At 45.1% G+C, this 24151-nt stretch overlaps 2 protein-coding genes and 1 long non-coding RNA gene across 6 annotated transcripts; 2 read left to right on the forward strand and 1 right to left on the reverse strand.

The window, feature by feature from the left end:
• Positions 1-491: 491 nt before the first annotated feature.
• elapor1 (endosome-lysosome associated apoptosis and autophagy regulator 1) lies at positions 492-21956 on the reverse strand. Of its 4 annotated transcripts, none has more exons than XM_072713283.1 (22): positions 21407-21601; positions 16153-16273; positions 15626-15806; positions 14941-15088; positions 14295-14375; positions 14074-14179; positions 13311-13460; positions 12915-13003; positions 12097-12274; positions 11854-11982; positions 11009-11099; positions 10790-10895; positions 10025-10162; positions 9354-9632; positions 7328-7504; positions 6642-6792; positions 6252-6345; positions 5861-5962; positions 5339-5465; positions 4882-5060; positions 4559-4724; positions 492-1810 (listed from the first exon to the last, which is right to left on the reverse strand). In XM_072713283.1, the coding sequence occupies exons 1-22, from the start codon at positions 21509-21511 to the stop codon at positions 1742-1744; spliced, it is 2967 nt and encodes a 988-aa protein (XP_072569384.1). In that variant the 5' UTR covers positions 21512-21601; the 3' UTR covers positions 492-1741. The 4 variants fall into 4 exon arrangements, with proteins under 4 accessions (XP_072569384.1, XP_072569383.1, XP_072569382.1 ...); XM_072713282.1 differs by lacking the exon at positions 492-1810 and adding an exon at positions 21613-21956 and having other exon boundaries at positions 4232-4724; positions 21407-21441; XM_072713281.1 differs by lacking the exon at positions 492-1810 and having other exon boundaries at positions 4232-4724; positions 9354-9629.
• Positions 1800-11870, forward strand: LOC111835995 (uncharacterized). The gene is made up of 5 exons (XR_002836323.2): positions 1800-2114; positions 2452-3843; positions 4410-4777; positions 4900-5048; positions 10757-11870. It is a non-coding gene; the product is annotated as an uncharacterized lncRNA (long non-coding RNA).
• A 245-nt stretch (positions 21957-22201) lies between the features above and the next one.
• Positions 22202-24082, forward strand: cfap276 (cilia and flagella associated protein 276). The gene is made up of 5 exons (XM_023796862.2): positions 22202-22380; positions 22505-22621; positions 22726-22841; positions 23231-23349; positions 23938-24082. The coding sequence occupies exons 1-5, from the start codon at positions 22303-22305 to the stop codon at positions 24006-24008; spliced, it is 501 nt and encodes a 166-aa protein (XP_023652630.1). The 5' UTR covers positions 22202-22302; the 3' UTR covers positions 24009-24082.
• The last annotated feature ends 69 nt before the right edge of the window (positions 24083-24151 follow it).

The following is a 24151-nucleotide window of genomic DNA, read 5'->3' on the forward strand; positions in this document are numbered from 1 at the left end:
CATTTCATTTTTTCCATGACCACAAGTCGCTTAACATCGTTACGCAGATGCCGGTGGTGGTGGGCAGGGGGCACCTATAGACTGTGTGTAGTGCTGCCCTAAGGCTAGCATCTCAAGTCAAGTTTACCACAGTGCTTAATCATTAAAATCCCTTAATTATTCCACCCACAGAACAGATTTGATTTAAGGCCATTTGGAAGGTCTTAATCAGTGTGGCCGTTATGCATTCTGAAACTTTAATAAATAACAAAAAAAAAATCAATTTAATAGTAATTTCTACTGTGATAATGCAGTTAGATGAGAATGGTGATCCAACGTGAAATGGTTACTCAAACTAGTGAGAACATTTTAAGTGTTGCATGATAAATAGACAAAAATAGATATTCCATGGATTGGAAGCAGAAATATCTAAGTAGCTGTCAAAGGCAAATCTTAACACAGCAGTGTTTAGTAAAGTTTCACACTGAGAAAATTATTCACAAACTACACAGTACAGAAAAAAATATTTTATACACCAGAAGGCAATAAGACGGGCTTGGGTCCCCATTGTAACGGTAACACAGAAAGCTTTAGCACTGACTTTCAGAAAATAATGTGAACAGAACAAACATCCAGAGGCTCAGATTATAGTAAGGCAACCTGGCTATCTGTACAGTTACACTAAATTACACTTAGAACTTGCATTTACAGTAGTATGAAAGTGGTACTTTCTGTAAGATTAAGATATGGCAGAGTTGCAATGAAATGACAGTACTGTTATTTCCAAAGTCTACCTGTACATTCTTGTTCTAAAAAACTGTCTGCTAATATGGGAACAACTGCAATGTCAATAAACAAACTCTTTGCATTTTCAACATTTTTGTCTAGATGTAATCCTTTTTAAAAATAGGCTTGAGTAGCTTTAATTTTCTACTGAACCAACCGCATCACCAAGGCAGAGTAATGCTGAACAAACAGGACACTTTGCTAAACTGTGAGCTGCAGCTAATCCTCAGTCGCCATGAGTAAAGGTCAATGGTATGAATACCAGCACGATAATAGGCTATTGAATTAGTGTTACACCTGTCTTACCTTTAACATGAAAGTCTGACACATTATAACAGATTATTGTAAATGTATAAAGAATAGCTAGCTATGAGGGAAACTCTTTCAGAACATGATTACAACCACACTTCAGATAATTGAAAATGAAGGACAGCTCTAAACACCTTATGGGAACAATTTAACAATGTAAAATAAATATAATTTCTGATACATTCAATCAAAATTTATTTTCCCTATTCAAAGAAATAAATAAACATGATGGACAGCTGCTGGCACATTTTTGGATGAAAGGTAGACTCCACAGTTATGGGTATGTTGTATATACATATATATACAGTATATGTGTGTGTGTGTGTGTGTGTGTGTGTATATGTGTGTATATATATATATATATATATATATATATATATATATATATATAGTATAAAACATTAAGATTTAAATCTTCTTTGAAAAATAACATCAGGAAAGAAATATTAACAAAAACTTACTCCACCGGATCCCGAGACGGAGCGATACCATTAAACAAAACCTGACAAAATCATAATTAAAAAATGTTTCAGGTAGAACATCCACTGAGAAGAAGGTGGCAGAGTGACACTCGCCCAAATCAGGCTTATGTCACAGTCCATGTCCTTGCTGTGCCCTCCCCTGTGGTCATGCAGACCTCCACCTTTCTGCTCTGCAGCTGAGCTGTTCAATTCATCTCCATCTCCATGCCAGATGATGACTTCAAAGGGACGGAGTCAAATCCATCTGACGTTCTCTGAAAAGACACCCAGTCACACAAACATTTATTATGATTTAATACAGAGATACCCATATACTGTATGTTCCTCTCAGAACTGCATTGTTTTGTTGTGAAAATTTGTTTGCCTTAATCTTTCTATATTAACATTTTAACACAATTTTAAAGTCACATAGTAGAAATCATAGGTTCATCCATCCGTCCATCCATTTTCTGCCACTTATCCAGGATAGGGTAGCAGGGATGCCCAGACCTCCATCTCACCAGCCACCTACTCCAGCTCCTCGGGGGGATACCAAGGCGTTCCCAGGCCAGCCCAGAGGTATGATCTCTACAGCATGTCCTGGGTCTGCCCCAGGGCCTCCTCCTGGTTGGACATGTCTGAAGCATCTCCCCAGGGAGCCGTCCAGGAGGCATCCTAGATAGATGCCCAAACCACTTCAACTGGGTCCTTTCGATGTGGAGGAGCAGTGGCTTTACTTTGAGCCCCTCCTGAATGTCTGTGATCTCTAAAGCTGAGCCAAGCCACCCTTCAGAGCAAACTAATTTTAGTCGCTTATATACACGATCTCATTCTTTCAGTCACTACCCAGCGCTCATGATCATAGGTGAGGTTTGGAATGTAGATTGACTGGTAAATTGAGAACTTTGCCTTCCAGCTCAGCTCCCTCTTCGCCATGAGAGGACGGGACCGATCTGTCTGTCGATCTCCCGCTCCCTTCATCCCTCACTCGTAAACAAGACCCTGAGGTACTTAAACTCCTCCATTTGGGGCAGTAACTCATCCCCCACCCAGAGCGGGTAATCCACTCTTTTCCAGTTGAGAACCATGGCCTCAGACTTGGAGGTGCAGATCCACTTGGAGGTGCTGATTCTGGCCTCCTCACACTCAGCCGCAAATCGCCCAGTACATGCTGCAGGTCATCAAATGATGATGCCAAGAGGCATGTCAGCCAAGACAGCCCAAAAACATCAAGGGCCGTCAGGGACTCAGGACGAATCTCATCCACCCCCCCAAGTCCTACCACTGAAATTTGTTTTGACTACTTCAGTGACCTCAACAGGTCCCCCTTCAAGCTGTACTTCCTCCAAGGAAGGCATATCAGTGGGATTCAGGAGATCCTCAAAGTTTTCTTTCCACCACCCGACTATATCCCCAGTTGAGGTCAACAGTTCTTCATCCCTGCTGTAAACAGCCACTTTCCGCTTGATCTACCTGAACCTGAAAACTGCTTTAGGAGTCCCACAAGCCAACCAAGCTCAGACTCAATGTCCCCTGACTCCCTTGGGAGAGAAGGGAAGTTCTGCCAGAGGTGTGAGTTGAAGATCTCTCAAGACAGGGGCCTTTGGCCAGAACCTCCCAGCACACCCTCACTATATGTTTGGTCTATTAGGTCTATCCAGCATCTTCCCCCGCTATTGGATCCAACTCACCATCAACTGGTGATCAGTTGACAGCTCAGCTCCACCTGTCACCCGAGTATCCAAAATAGGCAGACGCAGATCCGATGATACAATTACAAAATCGATCATTGAACTGTGGCCTAGGGTACTCTGGTGCCAAGTGCACTTATGAACACCCTTATGTTTGACCATGGTATTCGTTAAGGACAAACTGTGGTTAGCATGGAAATCAAATAACTAATCACCACTCGGATTCTGATCGGGCAGGTGATTCCTCCCAATCACACCCTTCTAGGTTTCACTGTTATTACCCATGTAAGCATTAAAGTCCTCCACAGAGCAATGGATTCCCCAGAAGGAGCGCCATTCAAGCACCCCCTTCAAGGTCTTCAAGAAGGCCGGATACTCTGGACTGGTGTTTGGCGCATACGTGCACACAACAATCAGAACCCTTCCCCTGACTCGAAGTCGAAGGGAGCCAACCCTCTTGTCCATCGGACTAATACTCCAACACACTGGCACCGAACCAGGGGGCTATAAGCAGACCCTCCCCCGCTCGGTGCCTCTCCCCATGGGCAACACCAGAGTGGAACAGAGTCCAGCCCCTCTCTAGGATTTTGGTTCCAGAACCCAAGCTGTGCGTTGAGGTGAGCCCGACTATATATAGTCAGTATCTCTCTATCTCCCACACCAGCTCAGGCTCCTGAGGTTACGTTCCATAGATGTTGTCTTTTAAACATACAATCTCATATCTGCAAATACCATCCAGCTGGCCTGAAGCTTATCTGAGGAAACACATGGCACAAGGCAGAGGTACACTCTGGACAGGATGCCAGTTCATTGCAGTACATACACACACACACTCAGTGTGATTCCGCAATTAACCTAACTGCAGGTCTTTGGACTGCAGGAAAATGGACCATGAAACAGAGTGCCTAAAGGAAACCAGCGCAGCACAGGAAGAACATGCTATCTGCAGGCACATAATACAGAGAAAGCATTCAAATGCCCAATTCTGGAGGGGTGAAGCCTTTACCTCACCCCATTTGTAAATATGCTGTAATTGAGAGAATCCATGACCCATTATAGTCTGAAAGAGGAGTTCACAACCTTTTGATGTCTTACAAAAATTCACATACCAGTAAAATGCCAGGGGGCAGTGGATCGATCTGCAAAATCATATGTTTAACATTTTCCTTTTTTTAAATTCCAGATGCGAACCCGGGGCAAACCCAGGAACACCTTGGTATCCCCCTGGAAGAGATATATTTTTGGAGGCAATTGCCCCTGGAAGGGTCTCCCATGACATGTGAAACAAACAGAAACACTGTATTTGTTAAGGCCAGTTACACATATGCACACCTGTCTGGAGAAGGACTTGATCTTGCCATAGATGGACCTTTTGGTGAGATAGATGAGATCGTCCTCAGCGTCCTCACCCTCCATGATGGCACAGCTGTCTGCAGCAGGGAGGTCGGACTCTGTCTCCCCAGTGTTCGTGATCAACTTAGAGTACTTATACTGTAGCCTGCAGAGACATACACATCATGAGCCTGGAGTCTCTATTTATCTATATATTGCGTGAGTCTCACGTTTTATACGTTTTATAAAGAATTTGTTTCAATTGCTTACTTATGCAATCACTGCTCAGTCTGCACAGCACCCCCTACAGGCCCACCCCTCACCTGCGTGTCCTCTTCCAGAAGTAACAGCTGAGCACAACGAGCAGCAGGGCAGCCACGCCCCCCGTCAAGACACCAAACTTGAGCCAGAAGTCCAGAGTGACGCAGGCACTGAGTTTCTGAGCCGGGAGGGGGATCCCCCCACTGCACTGCAGAGGCTGCTGCCACACGTAGGTGGTCCTCTGGTGCATGCACACACACATACACACACACACACACACACACACACACACACACACACAGATACACATGCATGAATTCAAACAGGAATTCAAACATGACGGTTCAGTGCCAGAGTGCTATAAATTTGCTCCGGGTCTTAGTACTTCAGTGCTTATGGACACAGGACAGTGATGACACAGTGTGATGGTGCTCAGTGTAACAGGGCATAATGTGTTCAGTGTATCATCAATGTCTGAATTCCCACTGCTCAGTATCTCCCGAGTGCATCTCTGGCTACCTGGATGCCCTGATCGCAGCCACTGATGATCTCCTTGTAGTGATGGGCAGAGCAGAGCGGGCAGGCGTGCCGAGTCCTCCACAGGAAGTGGAAAGAGCAGCCATCGCACGTTCCTTCGGAGCACATGCTGCAGGGCAGAGCCGCACACACAGCCAGTGTTCACAACACACAGTCCAAATGCACATGCATTTTAATGACCCTGACAGCAGCAGAAAGGCACGTTCACTGGAAATCAAGAAGAGTGTTTACACTTTATTCTTATTTCTCTCTTTCTTTTGGGGGAGTATTATGCTGGGAGTTGTTTATTCTTTCTAATGTAGCCAGACCACAAAAATTTCAATCTATCCATCCATCCATCCATCTTCTTATCCTATGGTCTCAGGGACTCATTGTGAATTAGCATTGTTTAGTTGTACTTCCCAGTTTATTCCAGTAGAGGTTGCCTCTAATTTGACTATGTGGTGATTTAGCTATTAATTCACTAACATTCCCCACTACTAGACCATACCATGTGTGTCTTACCTCGGGAGAGACAGCTGGTCATTTGTTAAGACAGAGGGGTCACACCTCATTCTAATGGTGGAGGATCGGCCCTTTTTACATGCCAGGGTCGCCTCCGCTGATCTATCATAATGATCAGGAAAACATTTGAACATCAGCAAAAAATTAAAAATATGCAAATTTAATTCTCCAGATTTTCAATAGAAATGAGATTATGAATGTTTGCATGTTCTGTCAGTAGAAATATCTAAAAGAACAAAATGCCATTAATCTGTTTATAGCACTTTAACACGATTTCCTCCGGACATGTAGAACATTGTTTGGTGATGAACAAACTTAATGTGATGTTATTGCAGAATGAAACAAACTGCCTGGGCATTAACTATTATATTACTTATGTGGCTTTGCTCACCGATAGTAAAAGATGACATCAGGCAGGCTGGAGTCAGTGGGAAAGTAGGCTGTCGGAGAAGAGATATTGTCCAAGACGGTGTCCGCAGTGATGCCTGAGAAGAAGGAGGTCAAGGAGTAAAGTTACTGTTAAACAAAAACTTCAGCTACACTGACGCTTCACTGACTGGTAGGAATCAAGGCCAGACTGATAAGCCTGACTGCCAGAGGAAACACTGCACAGAGAAGCAAGAGACATTCTAAATTAAATTAAAAATAGGACATGCATGTGAATGATTAGCAGGCTTTCATTCAAGGACAGTAAATGTACGACACTGGAACCAAATTATGATGCCACACTGTACTGGGAGGAGAGCGATAAGGAGATGAGGTGAATCCTCAGGGACGTTACCGATCAGGGTGTCGCCGATGCTGAACGGCTGAGATGACACCAACCTCTGGCCCCTCACTTGAGATGGCACCACAGTGGACTGGCACACGTGACCTTTCACCTCCCTTTTACTCTCTGTGACATTATCCACACAGAGTGCAGCTGGCCCCCCCTGCGAAGCCCCAGACACAAACGCCACATTTACGCCCCGCATTTGCACTCTGTGTAGGCCATTGACATGCTTACTTAGACTTTGGGGGGGGGGGAGGGCTATAAAAAGTGTATCAATGGGTTACTCCGGCCTGTGTGAGGTGGCAGACTGAAGGCTGCACCTGCAATGTTACAGGTCATAAGTCGTGCCAAACTGATTAATTGATTGTTTGTGAATGTGCCTTGAATATGAGCTCTCAGGTTTTAAGCTCTTAGGCAGGGGTCACATTTCTCTGTCAGGAGACCTATGGGTTAGGATGCTTTTTCATAATTCTTTCCCTATTTTTACAGCTCTGTCACATTATGGGGATTCGAGGCTACATTTAATTTACTGAGCTCACCCTGACTGTTTACTTACTCAGCACCTGATACTCTAATGCATTTAACTGTAATTCTCTGTGGAATTGTCTTCTAAATGAATTAATATAAACATATAAACCAACACAACTATGCTGCATTACACAGACTGTTCTACTGGTCTTAAGTATTAGGGTCACCTCATTTCCGCAAAGGCTGACGCTGTACTGGTGGAAGTAGCGCAGTCCTTTGCTGGTGAAACGGGCGCTGCTGTGGAAGTGGGTGGTGTTAGCCAGTGAGGAGAAGTCGTAGTGAGCCAGGCCCCCCCCCTGAAGTGGCAACGACAGGGTGCAGTCGCTCACACAGGCGGTGCGGTCCTGAGACACAGTGTCACCCATTAGTGGCCGGTGTGAATGTCACAGTACATGCAGTATGCTATCAGAGTAACAGCACATTTATATATGATCTGCTGGTCTGCTATACAGTTTATGTAACAGTGTGTAGCAGATGGATGGACAGTACATTCTGTGTAGGATTAACCTGCATGCAGTGTGTCGGCAGCGTAGCAGATGGAGAGACGGTGTACATTCTGTGTAGGATTAACCTGCATGCAGTGTGTCGGCAGCGTAGCAGATGAATGGACGGTGTACATTCTGTGTAGGATTAACCTGTATGCAGTGTGTCGGCAGCGTAACAGACGGATGGACGGTGTACATTCTGTGTAGGATTAACCTGCATGCAGTGTGTCGGCAGCGTAGCAGACAGAGAGACGGTGTACATTCTGTGTAGGATTAACCTGTATGCAGTGTGTCTGCAGTGTAGCAGATGGATGGACGGTGTACAATTCTGTGTAAGATTAACCTGCATGCAGTGTGTCGGCAGCGTAGCAGATGGATGGACGGTGTACATTCTGTGTAGGATTAACCTTCATGCAGTGTGTCGGAAGCGTAGCAGACGGAGAGACGGTGTACATTCTGTGTAGGATTAACCTTCATGCAGTGTGTCGGCAGCGTAGCAGACGGAGAGACGGTGTACATTCTGTGTAGGATTAACCTGCATGCAGTGTGTCGGCAGCGTAGCAGACGGAGAGACGGTGTACATTCTGTGTAGGATTAACCTTCATGCAGTGTGTCGGCAGCGTAGCAGACGGAGAGACGGTGTACATTCTGTGTAGGATTAACCTTCATGCAGTGTGTCGGCAGCGTAGCAGACGGAGAGACGGTGTACATTCTGTGTAGGATTAACCTGCATGCAGTGTGTCGGCAGCGTAGCAGATGAATGGACGGTGTACATTCTGTGTAGGATTAACCTTCATGCAGTGTGTCGGAAGCGTAGCAGACGGAGAGACGGTGTACATTCTGTGTAGGATTAACCTTCATGCAGTGTGTCGGCAGCGTAGCAGACGGAGAGACGGTGTACATTCTGTGTAGGATTAACCTGCATTGAGTGTGTCGGCAGCGTAGCAGATGGAGAGACGGTGTACATTCTGTGTAGGATTAACCTACATGCAGTGTGTCGGCAGCGTAGCAGATGGAGGGACGGTGTACATTCTGTGTAGGATTAACCTGCATTGAGTGTGTCGGCAGCGTAGCAGACGGAGAGACGGTGTACATTCTGTGTAGGATTAACCTGCATGCAGTGTGTTGGCAGCGTAGCAGATGGAGAGACGGTGTACATTCTGTGTAGGATTAACCTACATGCAGTGTGTCGGCAGCGTAGCAGATGGAGGGACAGTGTACATTCCATGTATGATTAACCACATGCAGAATGTCAGCAGCATAGCAGCAGAAAATGTTCATGATGTATTACAGCTTGTATTCACAGCATTTACTCACTGGATGTAATCAGCTACTGTTTAGTGAATTCTAGTCACAAGCAGCACATGTTGGGATGACTAGCTAGATCCAGTGAACACTATCTATCAAAAGTGCTGGAATTCAACTGTTAATGCGTTGCAAATACACAAAATATACATCCATCTGACTGTATGTAGCTGCTTATCCAGCTTAAAGTCCTGTAAGCTTGGAACCTAAGCCAGTAAGCACATGGCATACGATGCTAAAACACACATGACTAACATGTAGTATACAATCAGATATACAGTACAATTTACTGTTTGATAGTAAAATGATTGCATGACTATAAGAAAAAACAGAAGTGCACAGAAGTGGCTGACTGGCTCCTTGGCTAAAGACGCTAGAGGACCAGGCAGGAGAGTACCCTCACCTCGTTGCTCTGAGTGTTGGGGCCACAGGGCTGACAGGCCTCCTCCCCCACAGGCTGCTCCACCCAGACTATGGTTCTGTCAGGGCAACTCCGACAGATGCTGGAGTCGTTCGGCATGTAGTGACCAGCTGGGCAGGGCACACACTCTCCGCCCACCGGAGACACGCCCCCCGTGGACGTGTCCAATAGGCAGCGCCGGCACCCAGATGCCACACCCCCAATTACATTGCTGACCTTGACGTAGTAGAGTTTGGCTAAGTCGGCGAGGTACTGTTTCTGCTGGGGGATGAACAAGGCAGGGCAGTTACACAGAGCTTAGCTATATGTCCCTGCACTCCATTCTTCGCTGGACCCCCTCCCCATTTGCCGTGTGGCCCCACCTCCAATTTTGTTCACATATAAACATGATTTTGGTGAAATTTCCACTGACACGAAGCACAATTAACTGAGTCTTACTGAGTCTTTACAGACCATCTCTACGTGCACCCCACTGCATGGGCTTACTGCAGAGCCTCCGCTGAAAAGGGCTCCCAGCTAACACCCCCGGGCGATATACCGCTACAACCCCCGCCACCCGCGGTTCATAACCACACCATTGTGAGAAACGGTGGGGGGCCTCAGTGGACTGAAACAGCTTGGGGGTCGCTGACCGTGTACTGAACTGAAGTTACCGTGCCGTAAGCCCTGGTCCGCTGGAAGGCCCAGGTGAAGCAGGTGGTGTCGTTGCTCCTGACAATGTAGGAGTAGGACTGCTGGTCCCGACTGCCCTCCCAGTGCTCCACAGTTTGGCTGCTCCACTCACTGGGGCCCTGGCCAGAGACGCGGGCAGAGCGGTTCAGAGATGGGTCACTGCAGGCTCCCTCCCAAAATAGAGGCCATCTTCAGCCAGTCACAATATGGAAATTAAAACTTTGCATCCAATTAATGGGTGATCTAGTCGAGTCGTTGTTATTGATATAGAAAATACAGCAGGTGTCAACCAAAGTGCTGCACAATAAACTCAACAAGACAAACATTTAAACAATTAAATAGGGAGGGTAAAAAGCAAAAACTATAAGCATTTTTTAAAAAAAAGATAAATGACTAAGATTAAAAAGTAATAAGGAGAACAACATAACCAACTGACAGAAGGATTATAATGCAAATTCAAACAAATGGCACACAGCCAGTGAAGAGTTCAAGTCAAAAATTAGCGCTTGGGTGTATGAAACTTAAAATCTGAGAAACTTGATTTAACTACAAGAGTCAACTGAAATAATAAATTAATCAATCATCCTATTATTTTAAACTCATCTCCTGTTGTTTTTAAAGGTGCTATACAAATTAATTTACTTGATTTCTTGCTCATGCCAAGCTTGGTGGTAAATGTCTCAGAAATTCCTACAGTTTCTCTCTGTCTCCAGGAAGAAGAAAGGCGAGATGGGAGAATTCCTCACCGCGCTGAAGAACAGCATGCAGTCAGCTGTGCACTTGGTCTCAAAGACAAAGGAGATCCGGGACAGTTCACTGTTGTGTGTCTCCCGGCCCGTGAGCTGTGCTGGTCTGCACGGGCCAAAGCAGAAACCTCACGTTAGTGAGGTGTAAGACAAGACACTCTCTTGGTGTGGAAAAGCTTGCCGAGCGCAGACTGGACAGTGGGCCGCTCTGTCCCGTACCTGTACCCTGGCACCGTCAGCATCAGCACCACATAGTCCGAGTCCACGTCCCCAGGGGTGGTGTAGATGTACTCCCCAGCCACCTCCCACGCTGCCAACAGCACCAGCAGTCAGGACCCGGAAAAGGCCAGACAGACCACCATTCAGAATCAGAGCAAAAGTGGAGCAGCCAGCAGACTGGACAAAAGTGACAGTCTGTCAGTGAACGTAGATTTAAAAAGGGGTGAATGCTGACATCAGGAACCGCCGCGATGATCACTCTCCACCATCAGCTACTCTGTGGAGATGCGTCAGGTATCCTGAGGTGCACATCACAGCAGCTGCTCCTTAACACCACCTCTATCACCAAGAGAGACCAGCCCTGCCTCCATTTCCTGCAAAGACCAGGAGGGGGTGCCCCCATCTACACCACATCCAACAGGGGGACCACACAGAGTGTCCTGACCAGCAATGGCACTGTCTGCTATGGGAACTGCACCGTCCCTGACCACAAGACCATGCAGTGGCCAGTGGAAACAGCTGCAAATATCACTGAGCTCTCAGTCCCCTCCAGTTAGGACATCATTTGTTAAAAACTTCTTATATTTCAGGTTCAGTTTATGAAGAAAAGTATTTGGCTGCCTTTGCCATCCAGTAATTTATTTTTATTTATTCATTTACTAGTAATTCAGATTTCAGGGTATTCTGTATGAGTACTGTGTACTCTCTGCACTATGTTTACCTATGTGCACTGCGTCCTGTCTATGCGCTGCGTCCTGTCTATGCGCTGCGTCCTGTCATCTCACCACTAGAGGGCCCCAATGTAGTTCCACAACAGCTGTAGCACGGTGCTGAGGCAGACACACCTGTGGTTCTGTCCGAGTCACTGTACTCCCGGCTGTACACGGACGTCTTCATGTTGCCGGGCATCGTGTTCCACCACTTGTACTCGAACCCAAGTATCGGTTCTGTCCCAGCTGGGCACTGCTCACATGCTGTTGAGAAGTAAGGAGTGAAACGCCTGTCATTCTGCCCTAGTCTGCTGGATTGTGCTTGTTGCTCTGTGGACCGCCCAGCCGCCAAGCCGCCGGCCCTTTGGCTGCCCCCACCTGAGCCGTTGGAGTAGGAGCCGGGGGGGCAGGCTTCACAGCCGGAGCCGTTTACGGGGAAGTAGCCAGGGTTACAGGGGCGGCACGGCTCCATCGCCCCCGAGGCCGGCAGCCGTGCTGCGTCAGGGCTGTTCTCGCTGCAGATCTTTGGCTCGATCCACTTAAACATCAGCTGGGTCTGGGGGGTGTTGTGTGAGTTTGGGGTGGGGGGGGGGGTTACCAGGGTCCACAAGGGTCCAGTTTGGGGTTAAACACACATTAAATATACACTCATACCATAAAAAGTTCCCATACATTATTTCACATACAGAAAAGCAAAGAAGAAAATAAAGTAGTTACATATATATTGGTATATGGTATATTCATATACCATCCAATGCCTGCTGTTCAAAGTGCACTACTGTAGCTGCTGTACCTGTGAGTATATCAGATTGTATGCTGCCCTGAATTTCACAAGTGACTCACATACACCAGCTAAATAAATAAGGCATATATATATTAAGCATAATCCACAGGACAGCATGAGAGAAACACTAACCCTATAATCAAATTTCAGACCTGAGTCACCAAAATATCCATCCAAACATCCAACTACCTTCCCACCATTTATCCACTATAGATTCATATTCCAGTTATCGTCATGAATAATAATAATGAGTAAATCCATGTGTATGCCTGGTGTTTCCCTGCCTTGCTGCCTGTTATGGGTTCCAGATCCCCACTTTCTGCTACCATGTACTGGATAAGTGCTTAGAAGATATATGAAACGAAGATAATGATAATGATAATAATGTAGAAGGATGCCACTACTTGGGTACCTTGCCGCTGGAGTCACAGGGCATGTGGGTGTAGAAGTAGTCACTCTCCTTACACACAGGCCGGGGCTCACAGCTTCCTGACCCAATGCCTGGAGACAGGGGCAAAGGGGGGGCAAAGGGGGGTACAGAGAGTGGACGGAGTAACAAAGGGTTATCAGAAAATGACAGGCAGAGGGCTAGTGAAGGTAGGATAAGGTTTCCAGCAAGAGACAGGGCCATCAATGAACAGGAGGACAGCCATAGGTCCCCTCCACACTGCTGATTTTAAAATGTAATACAATTATTAATAAATACGCAGTTTCTACCACCAAGAGCATTTATATAAATTGCTTTTAAAAAGAACCAATAATCGATCAACCAATTAATACTGGAAAAAATCTGGGAAAAGGCGGTCACCAGAATAGAAGTCCTCTGCGCAGGACTGGCAGGAAGTGGCACCCTTGTTGGAGTACGTGTTGGCTGGGCAGGGGGCACACCTGGCGGCTCCTGCCTCCCCGCTGTAAGTTCCAGGCTTGCAGTGAAAGCACTCGGATGTGTAAGCAACCCCTGTGGGCAGACTGCATTACACACAGGGCTATCCAGGCTTGCAGTGAAAGTACTCGGATGTGTAAGCCACCTCTGCAGGCAGACCACATTACAGACAGGGCTATCCAGGCTTGCAATGAAAGTACTCGGATGTGTAAGCCACCTCTGCAGGCAGACCACATTACAGACAGGGCTATCCAGGCTTGCAGTGAAAGTACTCGGATGTGTAAGCCACCTCTGCAGGCCTACCACATTATACAGAGGGCTATCTAGGCTTGCAGTGAATGCATTCGGATGTGTAAGCGACCCCTAGGGCAGACCACATTACACACAGGGCTATCTAGGCTTGCAGTGAAAGCACTCAGATATGTAAGTGACCCCTATGGGCGTACCACATTACACACAAGCAATCCTGCCCACTCTGACCAGATCGTGCTTTTGAAACAGGAACTTGAAGATTTTAGCCACATCTGAACTGCAGACTCTCTTATAAGTGGTGCTAAAAGTCAGCCCTTAGGGCTTGAGGTGAAAAAGCAAAACCAAGAACTCACATAGGATTCAAAGAAGACACTGTTGTCAGCATAGAAGTATTCAAAGGAGACGGAGCCTGTCTGCTTGAGGTTATGGTTTGTACCTTTAATGGCAACGTTGCGTAACAGCACTGGTTTGACTGAGCTTGTCCCCATGGAGAAACCAGTGGTCCGCCAGTACAGCACATTGTTTCCATGGCTGAGCTCCACCTACAGGGGGATGGATTTCTGTGTCACATGCTCATCCAGCATGCCCTGCTCTCCTCCCACCTCAGCAGGCACCCGGACAGCAAGCTGCAGTGTGAGGCCAGAGCATCAGACTCACGTAGTGTGTGTCCCAGTCGCTCTGTGTGCTCTTCATCCACCTGCTCTCAGACTCTGTGGACTGACACTGGTCGTTCTGGACCTGTAGGAATGTCACTGAGGTCACTGAGGCCCAGCTGCCACTCAGCTTTCGGGTTTTCGTGCCTCTGTGGGTTGGTTCCTCCAAATTGTAGCCCAACCAAAGCTAAACATGCTCTCGCAGTACAACTGATCTGCAGTATCATGCTTATGAACCACAGTAAAAAAGCTTTCATGGCTGTGTCACGTCTTCATTTAACCAAGGTCACAGGGAAAACACGCTGGCCACTTTACTTATCCTGATATAAGTAAAACCAAACACTTATGTTTACACAAGATTTAGTCTCCTGTACTACTTACAAGGCTTTTTTTTTTAAAAAAAAGCTAACTCACAATGACTAATCTTAAGTATGGCATGGGATTAAACCGAGCACGAAATAAATAGAATATGGCACGGCTAGGTCCAGAAGCAATCCTGCCCACTCTGACCAGATCGTGCTTCTGAAACAGGAACTTGAATATTTTAGCCACGTCTGAACTGCAGACTCTTATAAATGGTGCTAAAAGCCAGCCCTTAGGGCTTGAGGTGAAAAATAGTAGAGAACTCAGGTGGAAACTGAAGAACTCACATAGAATTCAAAGAAGACACTGTTGTCAGCATAGAAGTATTCAAAGGAGACGGAGCCTGTCTGCTTGAGGTTAACCGCGTAAGTCAAAGTGGAGCTGCATTCGTCAGAGTTCGATGCGATGTAGTCGCCCTTTGGAAGCCAGGTTGAGCTGTAATAGAGAGTGAAGCTTGAAAATAGAGCTGAACATCAAAATGAGGGAAACTCAGAATGAACCTAAATGATGAGTTACTGTTTCATTAGTAAATTTGTTTTTCCTCACACATAGCCACTGTGCATTCTGGAAGAACATAATTGCAAAACAAGTAGTAGAACCTTTCAAAAACTAGGTAAAATATTCAGCTGTATAAATGGATAAACTTGTAAATTACTTTGGATTAAAGTAAACCATTTACGTTGCAAAATAATAAATCATTACTAAATCTGCAATTGAGATGATTTTGTAGGTACTTCAGTTGCATTGAAAGGGAATCTACTGTACAAAAAAATCATGACAGCCTAATGAAAAACTATTCTTTTGTCACACAATTGTTTTTTCTGCAGCCGACTTGCATCCCTTTAAGCCAGTGAGCATCAGTGGTGGTCTTAGCGATGAGCCACATTATGTTTCCTGCACAACAGTTTTGTGTGCAGTCCCTCCAAAGCCACCACCCACTGCACACCCACTGCTTTCCTGCGTGACACTGACTTGGAGCAGTTGGAGACAGCAGTCCCCATGCTTGTATCTGCACCATAGCTGAAGAAGCCAGCTGGCAGGTGGTCCCAGTCATCAAACCACACTCCAGTCCCCAGTGAGAATGTTCCAGCGGCACACTTCTGGCACTCCTGTGTCTCCATGTCCAGAAACTCGCCAGCCTTGCAGGAGAATGCTGGCGGGTGGATGGAGAGAGCAAGCTCAAGGCACATGGCTTATTGCCTGACAGTTAATGAATTGAAACAGGTAGCAGGTAAGGCCTAATGGCTAGTAGGCTAATGGATAATGTTTAACAAGCTATTGCTTCAATGCTAATAGTCTTATTAACAGGCTAACAGCTAATCAAGGAAGACTGCAGCCCAGAGAATACCAAGTCAGCTGGGTACTTCCCATGAACTGCTGAAACCACAGCCTGACTGTATAAACTGATACATAAGTGAAACTGAATGTGTCTCATAAGAGTGTTAGCTGAATGCAAGTATTTTGGAGTGATTGTGAAGTCAGGCAAGGGTTAGACTTACAGCACTCGGTGCCTCTCACTGGGTCCGGCAGGCCCGTGCAGGTGTCTGGTTTATTAGGGACAGCCACCCGCCAGCGGGAGCCCAGAACGTCACACTCTGTGTACTCAAAGTGAAAGTCTGACTGCAAATACACAAACACACACAAAGGTTTCTGCCAAAGACTGAGCCATTCTCCAACTAAGCACCTATACTTGGGAAAATGTACACGTCTTCAGCTTATATGCTGGAATAAACTGCAAATGAATTTGTCTGGGATGGACAAACTTGCATGTTAACCTACTGTGGAATAAATGTCAATAATGTAAACTCTCCAAACATCTTCATTATCATCATCACCATCATCAATGTACACTCTCAGAAAAAAAATATGAAAATTAGTACCTTGTATTGTCACTAGGGTTGGTACCCTTGTAATTGTACCTTTTAAAGGCACAGAAATGGACTCTGAGGAACATCCCAACAGTACAAACAGCATTAATGTACCTGTTGATGTTGTAGTGAATCAGCATGGAAACCTGCTCTTAAGCCAACAGAACATCACTGAGATGATCTGGGTAGGGGATTGAGACCAAGATGCTTTCCACAAAAGGAGACATGGATTTCACTGGAAAGTAACAGATATTCTTTAATGAGAGTTGAATCAATCACTAGGGTCAAAGCCATATGTTATTAACGGACTGGATATAAGAACATGGGGTATCCATACCTACACAGGGGCGCCGTAAGGGGGAGGAAAGCTAGGACGATTCCAAGGGCCCCTGAGTGACAGGGGCCCTACAAAATTAGGAAAATAACTGGATTGGTTTGGACTGGGGGGCCTAATATGATATGCTTTCATGGGGCCCAAAATCTCTAGCAACGCCCCTGTACCTACACATATCTTTATCTATCATTTAAGTTTGTACTGGAACACTCATTAACTGAAAACATGACAAGCGGTGGAATCCTCTGTGCTTTCCCAGAAACACCTCTGTTAATAAAGCAGAAAATAAATATTTGCACAGAAGCCTGTCTGGCCTGAAGTCTTAACTGTATTCTGGAAGGAAGACTGGCAGACACACTATCATCGTGACAGTGAGTGTGTGGCCCACGCATATTTACTCAGAGGAAGGATGTTTCTCAAGGAATTCACTGACAGCAAAAATCCATCTGTAAAAAATGGGGCAATGTACTGTCACTGATCACCGACTTCATGAACACACCAGTCGCAAGATACAAGCTTCTGATGCTCCTCGATCCCGGGAATTCACTTTCCAAACAAGTTCTTTCCTAATCAAGGTGCATCAGGAAAATGCATTTAGAAAATTGAATGGCTCACTGAATGTCTGTTTAAAGACCAGTTATTAGGCAGCAAAATGAGATGCCAAAACGCGACAGAGCAGACGTTCATTAAATAGTGAAGCTGGGGCCACCTGTAGCCAGATGCAGCTAAACCCCTTTTCACTCACATCAAGGTTACTGATTAATGAAAATGGAAATGGCTGGATTCAGCCCCAGGGCCTCTGTTTTTTTCTGTGCCATTAATGCTCTTTTGCTGTGTTGGTGTATGTTTAAGGAACATTAGAACCTTTCATGGAACAAAGTGTCCCATCTAGTGTTTCAATCTGTATAATTCAATACCATGCTGCTCTTTTGCAATATGTTTTGTACAGCAGGGGGCTCATCATCCTTGAGAGGATTTTGTTGAACCTTGGATGGCAATATCAGATCAAGTGTGCCCTCGTCCCGAATGATGGAGCCCGCGTGGATACGATGCTAATTGCCCTAGGCTTATCGTGAGCCAAGCATGGCTTAGGACTGCCGCTCCACTCAGGGTCAGATGGAATTATGCTCCGAAGTGAAACCCCAGGCAGGCCAGCTAGCTCCATATTAACAGGGTAACCTGCCCAGCAACAGGGCAGGGTGATTAAACACTGCAGGCGTACTGCACAACATTACCCACAGGGCGCTGAATAAATACACACTGCAGGCGCGCTGCACAACATCACCCACAGGGCGCTGAATAAATACACACTGCAGGCTACTGCACAACATCACCCACAGGACGCTGAATACATACACACCGCAGGCGTACTGCACAACATCACCCACAGGGCGCTGAATAAATACACACTGCAGGCTACTGCACAACATCACCCACAGGGCGCTGTATACATACAAACTGCAGGCTACTGCACAACATCACCCACAAGGCGATGAATACATACACACTGCAGGCGTACTGCACAACATCACCCACAGGGCGCTGAATAAATACACACTGCAGACGTACTGCAAAACATCACCCACAAGGCGATGAATACATACACACCGCAGGCGTACTGCACATCACCACCCACAGGGCGCTGAATAAATACACACCGCAGGCGTACTGCACAACATCACCCACAGGGCGCTGAATAAATACACACCGCAGGCGTACTGCAAAACATCACCCACAGGGCGCTGAATAAATACACACCGCAGGCGTACTGCAAAACATCACCCACAGGGCGCTGAATACATACACACTGCAGGCGTGCTGCACAGCATCACCCACAGGGCGCTGAATAAATACACACTGCAGGCGTGCTGCACAACATCACCCACAGGGCGCTGAATAAATACACACTGCAGGCTACTGCACAACATCACCCACAAGGCGATGAATACATACAAACTGCAGGCTACTGCACAACATCACCCACAAGGCGATGAATACATACACACCGCAGGCTACTGCACAACATCACCCACAGGGGGCTGAATAAATACACACTGCAGGCATGCTGCACAACATCACCCACAGGGGGCTTAATAAATACACACTGCAGGCGTGCTGCACAACATCACCCACAGGGGGCTGAATACATACACACTGCAGGCTACTGCACATCGCCACCCACAGGGCGCTGTATACATACACACTTGTGTCTTTTTCAGAATATGGACCTACAGGGTCACTGTTTGTCACCATTATGGATGAGGCGGGATAGATGTCCAGTTAACATTTTACAACAGTCATCTTTTCATGAGAAAACTAGAGAAAATCTTACAAAACAAGGAGAACAGAAATCAATGGTTAAAAGAGGTAAAGACTTTGAATACAACACTGAAATCTTACCCAGTTATTTGATTATTTTGCAAGAAAGAAAATGTTCCAAGACACCTGATTTTTAAAACGGGCAGATTCTTAATTTAGTGATAAAACACTTCAAAGCACAACAGCAACAAAAGTGGAGGGTGCTTTAACAGCTATTCAGTAAGACTACCCTCAAAGCAAAAAGCAGAAAGCAAGCAGCAGGCCAACCACCGGCACATGAGCTCACACCTTTGTCAAGAGCAGAGCTCATATTAACCTAACGAACTCCGCACCACTGCAACTACTAAGCAAATAGGACAGGAATTGACAGGAGGCATGTTAATCTGGGCTGATGCCCCTGGGCTGTTTGAGTTGGGGGGGGGGGGGTCCCAACAAGAAAAATTGTTGGGGGTGATTGGTCTCATGGTACAAGTTAGATTGTATTTCAGTCCAAACATTGAAACACAGGACAAATCGTGTCCTGTACTGGCTCCAAACGGGACACAGCATTTTATTTTTTATTAACTGAAGGTAGCTGAGGCCAAATCTTAGTGGAAGAGCTATGTTTCGGCCCAGAGACTCCCATGTATTAGGGTTAGCACAGGCTGGCAACACAGGCTGGCAGCACAGGCATGCTTTAGACATTTTTGTGTCACATGCATGTGACCTACTTTTCTTATTTTCGTCTTTGCTTAATGAATCCTTCTGCAAACCTGTGGCCTTTCTAGGTAGCACATCCGCTCTGTGTTAGCTTAGAGGACAGGAATCAGACATCCTTGGGAAATCCTGACTCCAACCTTTCTCACTGCAGGTAAAGCAGCTGCCGGATTCACACATTTTTGCTTATATGGTATGACACAGACACACCTAGAGATAAGATCCCTTCTCTGGTAGGCTATTAACTCCTGCATTACCACAGGGCCAGATAGCAAAAACAGGCTATCAATGCCTATACCTGCCAAACATAAAACAATAATTATTCGTTTGCTTTTATTTGTACTGATAAGCAACTGATAATCCACAATTGTTAACGGAAGTCATTGAACAAGGACACATACTGTACATAATAAACTGTTCAACCTTTCATTTTCTAAATCAATTTCAAAAAACACCCATGGCTAAGCAACACGCGGTACACATTATAAGTGCAAAAATCTTTAATTGACCCAGATACTGCTAATAATGCTAATTATTATAATGGGTGATGGGTAAATTACAAACTGCTTTCAACTCTGCAAAAATACTCAAAAAAGAACAACTTCTAACAAACACATCAGGAAGGTAAGTCTTACAAAGGGAATGCGGTCACATCAGATCCGTACTATTCCCAAACACATTAACCAAACACTGAGGAGCATCTTTTATGCCGAGCGAACCTGAAAACTGCAAGGAACGTATCCGATATATAAATAGCGGTTTAGATATGAATCTGTTTTCCATTGAGACTTTTATAACGACATCCTGGTATAACGAAAATTTACAGAGAAGTAAATGAGTTGCCGTGTCATGGTGACACACGACGCTCACTCCGACTGTAAGGGTCCCGTCGGACAGCATCTTCTGCAGACGGCAGAATCGCGCTGTTTTGAAAGGCTCATTCATTAACCACAGAGCGCCGGTATATTCAGTGCAATATAAGTTTATGTAGAGTCACTGAAAAGTTAACGTTTCTACCTAAAGCGATGATACTATAGAAAACAAGTTAATATAATTGTTTATATATATTTCGCACGCCTCTGGACCATTTAATATGTGATTATTCTTTAACATGAAGCCTATATTGACCTATTTTATTTTTCTTATGCGTTTAATTACATATACCGTGGTAAACAATTTACAACTCCTGATATGTTGGCAGCAGTAAATAAGTCAATTCGGTTCCAGCTGCTTGAAGTTCCTCGTGGAAATCCGCAGTTACCATATGTCGCTAAACGAGCGTGGCATTGCAGCTAGCGCTGGTAGATTTACTTTCAGGTTCATTACAACAATAATTATAATATTGGATTAGAGTGAATTCAAATTGCAAATGAAAAACAAAAAAACTAGCCCCAAAAACGCGACAGCTGCCTAATAATTATGTAGAAATACATGCAAGTAGATGTATTTTATGTATAGACTTCATACGGCAATGTTACAGGTTAATTGTAATAACCGATGTCCAAAACCACTTTCAATTCCAGCAAAAGTCCTTACCTCCTTACACATTGGCAAATCTCTCGCTTTAATTTCTAATGCAAAAAGAAAAAAACACCAAATGTGACATGAAAACTGCCAAACATTTTTAGGATGAGTCTGCATTGTGTCCTGAGAAGGTTTACTAAAATCGGGAAGAGCGGGAGAAGTCCAAAATGATGTGTCCAGGACACGGCTCCTCCTTGCAATATCCAGTCAGGACTAACCTCAGAGCTATATACGCTGCTGTTCATGTACTTTAACGGTGTCGTAGACGCTCGGCTTAGGCGGAAAGTGCCGAATCCAACAGGTGCATCAGAGTCAATGTGAGGCTTACTGTGAGCCTACTGTTCACCTCTTGGTCTCTTGGGACATTTATAAAGATAACCCCTTAAACAAAGTTACCTAGAGTTATCTGGGTGGTAGCAGCAGAGTAGCTTTAACAGCAAGTAAACAAAGACGGAGGATTTAAGGAACGTCTCGCTAATCCTATGCGTTTACAGAATGACCAACAGAATGATCTTTTTATACATTGTAGAAGTATATGGTTGCGGAAAACATTAATAGAACTTTATTCATAATTCATAATTCATATAACGCACACTTCAAACGAAGCGTACCATTTTCGTTAAAATATTGCCGGTGCGAGCCTGAAATTATGCATTAGCCTCTTCATCGAAATGCTTTCTACGTACGCGCAACAGTATTTTCATTTAGGTAAAACGTCTGTTAACCTATTTATACCAAAGATAGCAGGACCTCCGAGAAACACCGTGCAAAACAACTGTAGGACTGGAGCGAGCTGCGGCGCATCTCTTAGCAACCGTATGAAGCGACAGCAAACATTCCCGCGGACAACGTGACATAAGTACGGAGCCCGATAGGTTTTATTCAAGCAGCAACAGCATATATCCAAAATGCCAAGCCATCGGGATCCCTTCCCGCCACTTAAATATGAAAATGATAACACGTTCACTGGTAAACGGGAGTGTCAGGTAAATCGAGGCTACTTTTTGTCTACCATCGAAAAGCGCTTGCTAGCCATGTTGAAACGGAGCTATGCTGAACATTAAATTACTCGCTTCTCGTTGCCTTTCCACGTTATTCTAATTTTAACAGAAGCTGCCCTACAACAAACCCGTGCATCTTGCTCAAAATGACCAGCCGTGGTGCCGTTTAAGTGAGAGCGCAACCTTGGCTAGTTCCAGACGCGGCGTTTTCCACCACGACGCAGGGGTATAGGCTATAACAATTGAATCCGTTTCATATATTGTAAAATATTACAGGAAAATAAGATTAGAATATTGGATCGTACATACTACAAAGACCTACCTTTTCAGGTTCCAAGGGACAGCCTGGATTTACATCTAAAGGCTACCTATGATCACCACCAAGAATTTCTGAGGACCAAAAACCAGACCCTGTTTCAGAAGGAGACCTTCAGCAATGACGATGGGTAACTTCTACGTGTTATTTTCTGCATTTAAACACTTTTGCGGCAGTCATTGAAAAGTGTTTAGTATACTTTAACCATACTTAAAACTCCAGCATGAATACTGTCTTTGCAACATGTTATTGTGTTGTGTGCAGTAAGAGTGGGGAAAAATCATCCAGCAATGCAGAAAATTACTTTGATATTTACCTGTACAATAACGGGGAAACGTGTAATGACCGCATATCAGCCTTTTTCACAGCAACTCAAAAGTGGAGACCCCGCAGGTGTGACAGATCAGCTCAAAATACAGTATTTTTCAGCATGACCACCCGCCCCCCATATAATCCACCAGTCAATGCTGTACGATCACAATTTTTGATGTTAGACGCATAAAATATTCAACTTTCCAGGAGAATTCTAACAATTCCGGCGGAGGAAGATCCACCCAGGAACAGCGGTGCGACAGCTCAAATACAAATGTGGGTTAACCCCCAGAAATTGTCCATTTACAGCATCAAAGGAACAATCGGTAAGAATACATTTAATTTTCTCATTTTATTATTAAACAGAAACACACAAACATTATATTCTGATATTTTTTCTCTCATTTCAGCAGAACCTAATATTAATGACGGGGGTGGAGCACAACAGCATTCTGTAGTCAATGTAGAGATAGTCCGCCAGCCAAAGTATGTCTTTGGACTGTATGTTGTTTTTCTGTTGCGTTTCTCTGCAAACTCCACACACAGGGAGGTGGAATACGAAACCGCCCTGAGCCATCACGACACATTCCTGCTGCTCACGTTAAACCAATTTTATTTTATGAACTCTAAGGTTATTCATAACTTCTCCAAATGCGTGTATTTGTCTCAAACTATACCTTCAATATTGGCAACGGTCTGTGTCAAGCTTCACAATTTGCTTATTTGGTAGGATTAAGCGTAATGAGATCAGCTTTTAAACAAAGGCGATGGCGTTCTGACTAGTAATGATGGGAAGGCCGGCATGGTGTTTACCGAGCCTACTGAATCGTTTTGAGTAGGAAAACAAGATTTAAATGGGGGGTGCGGCAGACTAAAGAAAAGCCTATTAACAACTTGGTTGTTTTTCTCAACAGAGAGCCACCATAACGCCTCCACAAACAGGGGCTACTCGAGAAAGGAGGGCGGCGGATTCTACTCCACCTAACGTATTCACGTGCTACTCTCGGAGTGGTTCGATGCACAGTCGCTGCTTAAATAATAAAAAGCTCTTGAAAGTTTGATGCTAGGTTGAATCACATGGATTACCACTCCGATCAGCATAAAAATATTCAGACAACAGTTTAGTGA

This window comes from Paramormyrops kingsleyae, chromosome 6, assembly GCF_048594095.1.
Source record: "Paramormyrops kingsleyae isolate MSU_618 chromosome 6, PKINGS_0.4, whole genome shotgun sequence".
Taxonomy (NCBI): domain Eukaryota; kingdom Metazoa; phylum Chordata; class Actinopteri; order Osteoglossiformes; family Mormyridae; genus Paramormyrops; species Paramormyrops kingsleyae.